General features: G+C 33.6%; 1 protein-coding gene across 1 annotated transcript in view; it reads right to left on the bottom strand.

The window, feature by feature from the left end:
- Positions 1 to 938, bottom strand: part of LOC118746334 (lachesin-like) — a 12,890-nt gene extending 11,952 nt beyond the window's left edge. Inside the window, exon 1 of the mRNA XM_036480188.1 lies at positions 448 to 938. Coding sequence (XP_036336081.1) covers positions 448 to 562 — 115 coding nt within the window. The 5' untranslated portion in view covers positions 563 to 938. The remainder of the gene's footprint in view (positions 1 to 447) is intronic.
- Between the last annotated feature and the right edge of the window lie 3,652 nt (positions 939 to 4,590).

Raw genomic sequence — 4,590 nt, forward strand, 5'->3', positions numbered from 1 at the left:
AAAAAAAAAACGTATACTAATCTACGGGCATATACTTAAGAAGATTGCTTAGTTCATAGTTTATTGTTCATAAATAAACAGTTTAAAATGCACTATTAAAAAAAACTTTGGTTTATGTTAATAGAAACACGTTTATTATCCACTGATGCCACTAATGAGCCTAAATCTGAAATAAAATTACCCGAAAATGCGAAACTTCTAAATATTCGCATAGACATTGCTTACTAATTACAGTACGCACACATACTACTTCTGACTGGAAGAGGAAAAATTTATCACACCAATCATAATCAGAAAATGTTCCCCCTTTTAGTACTAAAAAAGATGCAATTTAATGTCCACTGCAATTAGCGTATTCCTATGATGATAAAAGTACTTAAGTATATATAAAAAAAAATTAAAAATTTAACATTTTGCTGCAGCAGCACACACAACTCGGCTACTCACCATGTGTCACCAAATTTGTTAGATAGATGAGGAACATCACTTTTCGATTTGTGTAGCGGTTGGGGAAGAAATTCAGCGCAATTAGTAGCAACTTAATGACCGTAATTATGAACATTTTAACAGCTGTGCGTCGATGCGATGCGGTAGCGAGAAATATTAGCCAAATAATTTAAATTTTTTTTGTTTTGTTTTTTTTTTTTGAATTTCGTGGTGTTTTATGCTTTAATCTGCCGCATACGGTTGGCTTATGTTAATTGATGGTTTTTGGGCCAGTGATTATGTTGATTTGATATGTGTTGAAGTGATTGATACTGGCTCGTGAACTGTTTTACATCGTCGTGTTCAATTACATTTTGTAGTGATTTTTTTTTGCTTTTTTACTTTCTTTCTTATTCTAATTACGACTGAATTCACTAGTACTTATTAAATGCTTCAGGATGATTGAACGAACGTTTTTTTGTATTCCACTACAAAAACTTTTATGTAGGATTAAAAACTTTAGTTGTAAATTATTTTATTAGATACTTTTATTAAATGCATTCTATTACCGTCATTATTTTCATACATTGAAAAGAAAATTAATACACTTATTATGTTTAATTCAAACTAACCAAATATATTGGTATGAATTTTTATTGAATTAAGTTCATCTCCATTTGTCGAAAAAACTCATACCAGTTTTAGTAATCTCTTTTATTTCACTTTTTTGTTTATACTACAAGCAAAATTACCAAACTCAATAAAAATTGTTTTGGCCAAATTTTCTTAGAATAGTGCTCACACACCTTTCGCTTTTAAATATCACGAAAAAAAATTATGTTGATATTTTTGCAGCTTTTTATAAGAAGTTTTAACCATTAAATGATTAATCATTAAATCAACAACAAGGCATAAAACTACCGCTTAATGAATATTTACGACGTTACTGGAAGACCGGTTAGGTAGGTTAATTTTGATATATAGCATTGACACATTAAGTTAAAACTTTAACAAATAAAATTTATCTCTGGAAAAATGATATGCATAAAAATATCGCAGAACTTTGAACAACATGGCACATGAACTCAAAATGAAAAGTACAACCAAGCAAATCATCTTCTCTCTGCAACCACCTAAACGATTTGAATAAGTCCAACAAAATATGCCAGTCTTTACATTTATATGCCAGCTGACGCCAGTAAGAAATACATACCAAGTCAAGCCAAATTTTTCTCTTCCTGACCTATCCTTCACGGAGGAAGCCTTCTTCCTCCTCTTCTGATCTTCCGTACTCCAAGGGCCAAACCATGTTTTCATTGTCAATGATTCAGTGCATGACGTGTAACTAGTGTGATGTGTTTTTTGTACTACATGAGATAAATTTACTTCTCAATTGCCAAATTCTTTATTCTTGATTTTAATACTTATTGGAAAGTATAACTCTAAATAATGACGTCGGCTGAGGAGAGAGCCCATTGAATGGTTGCTTGCTGATGAGCGATACTTTCTCCTGTCCTAGATCATCTACTACCGATAATTGTATACACAGTATAAGCTTGAAAAAGTCAAACAATAAAGGGTCGACCATTAGGTCTTAATTCTTATAGATGCTAACAGTCATATTAGTTTCACGGTAATATCAAACCTCCTTTTCGGGCTATCGAAAACGTTTTCTTAATAGGAAAAGGGGTGGTGGAGTAACCAGATCTAAAACCAAACTGATAATGCACAATCAGTATGCCTTTGATATATCCCGCTAAAGAACACGTCATACGCGAAGTTGAATAGGCTAGTCTCACAGCAGTTGGGTAATATGCGGGATACCATTTCTCGCTTAACACTTATATCCCAGGCATGCATCCATCCGACCATATTCTACATACTAGTTGACGAATGCTCCTTATCAACTCCTTTCAAATTACTATTCGCACCTCATCGCCTTGGAGGTCCGCCTTATCATTCTTTCTTTGACTTCAGTGCTGTTTCCATTCAACTGGTTGGAAAAATCTTGCCTTTATAATGAAAAATTTTTCTGGACGTCTGTCGCTAGGTCTGTGTGTAATTTTCCTTAGTTTTTCAACATTCTGTAAGTCTCCTAACTTTCTGGTAGAAAATTCGGACATTTTTGCCTGTCGTTTCGCATCTAAAATTCTTCACACACTCTTTTTATACCCGAGCGCACTTGTGCACAAGGGTATATTAATTTTGTTCACATAACGGTTGTTTGTAACAGCCAAAACGAATCGAGATAGATATAGACAAATGTATACATAAATGATCAGGATGAAAAAAGAAATCGATTAAGCCATGTCTGTCTGTCCGTCCGTCCGTCCGTCTGTCCGTCTGTCCGTCTGTCCGTCTGTCCGTGTACACGATAACTCGAGTAAAAATTGAGATATCTCAACGAAATTTGGTATGTAGGTTTCCCTTAATCCAAGGTAGGTTGCTATTGAAAATGGGCGAAATCGGACCGTAACCACGCCCACTTCCCATATAACGGTAATTTCCAGAAATACGAAAACTGCGATATTTTAGTAACTACTGAAGATAAAGCACTCAAAATTGGTATTTACAATAATTTTTTGACAAAAAACAAGAATATTATACATTTTTGGAAAATGGGCGTAGCCACGCCCACTTATGGTTACATGTGTATATCTTGGTAACCGCTGTACCAATTTCTACCAAACTTGGCACAGTTATCGGCCTTGGTACAGCATACAAAATCGCCGAAAATTTTTAAAATCGGACGATAACCACGCCCACATCCCATATAACGGTAATTTAGAGAAATACAAAATCTTCGATAAATCAGTAAATATTGAAGCTAATTTGTTCAAAATTGATGCTTGCAACAATTCTTTACCAAGAAATACGTTTGTGATAAATTTTTGGAAAATGGGCGTGGCACCGCCCACTTATGATCACATATATGTATCTCAGTAACCGTTCTACCAATTTGTACCAAACTCGGTGTGGTTATTGTGCTTGCCACATATAAGCAAACCGTTGAAAATTATTGAAATCGGACTAAAATAACGGCCGCTTCTCATATAACGGTAAATTTCAGAACTGCTTGAAACTTCAAAATCGAAATTTAAGGACTCTAATTTACTCAAAATTGATACGCCCCGGCTTACCATGTAGCCGTAGCTTTCGGTAAGGTGAAAAACATATATTTAATACGTGCGCCGGGTATTTAATGTTCGGCTCTGCCCGAACTTAGACTTTCTTACTTGTTTCTTTTGCTTTTCTTTTGTTATTACGGAAAATACATTGCGTTTTCATATTCAGTTTTTTATATCAATCCCATCCGACCGTAGCATGGAGGGCTTATGTAAAGTCATTCGTAACAGCCAAGAATATCATTGTTTTATTTAGAGTATTCAGCATATTGTTTTTAATTGTGGATATAATTCAGCAAAACTCAAAGAAAAATTACACGTAATTCATCTAGGTATAGATAAAAATTAGTTTCATACTGAGTCAACATTAACATCCAGATTATTTGCAAAACTATAACTAAATGGGGGAGCGAAGGCTATTATGGACCACATAAGGAAAAATTTCTGTACAAAAACGGAAATCTGTATTTTTGCTCACTTTTAAATGAATAACACAGCCCAAAAAAATTTAAAAAATTTTGGTGCACCAAGCGTACATTGAATTCATGTACAAAAATATATATTTCTCATGATTCCAGAAAATTATAAAAATAATAAAATATTACAAAATGATTAGCAGCAATAGCTGACACTACGAAAATACAAATAAGCCACAATACTCGCTGGTGTAATTTTTTTAATTTTGTACGTTTCAAAAAATAGATAATAAGCACTCAAAACCAAAAAACAAAATTTTTATAACAAAACCGTGTAATATGCAAATATAGGACTTGACACAAAACGCAATCCTTTCATCGGAAGCTGTCAAAATCCAATGCATACTATAATATATTTTTAAACACAATATTTGACTGAAATTTGTTTATACATTCATTGGTTTCCCTTCACAGAGTTCATTTGTGCTTGAATCGCTTTCTTAAATGACTCTCGCTTTTTTTTTAATTGGTGGTACCGATTAGCCGCTGAATCCACAATATCCTTCGTTCCGCTAATTGAAGGAAAAACAATGTTGTCACCATTAGGCTATTTCCATAAAAAA

This window comes from Rhagoletis pomonella, unplaced genomic scaffold, assembly GCF_013731165.1.
Source record: "Rhagoletis pomonella isolate Grant_MI unplaced genomic scaffold, Rhpom_1.0 Rhpom_scaffold_00010, whole genome shotgun sequence".
NCBI classification, from domain to species: Eukaryota; Metazoa; Arthropoda; class Insecta; order Diptera; family Tephritidae; genus Rhagoletis; species Rhagoletis pomonella.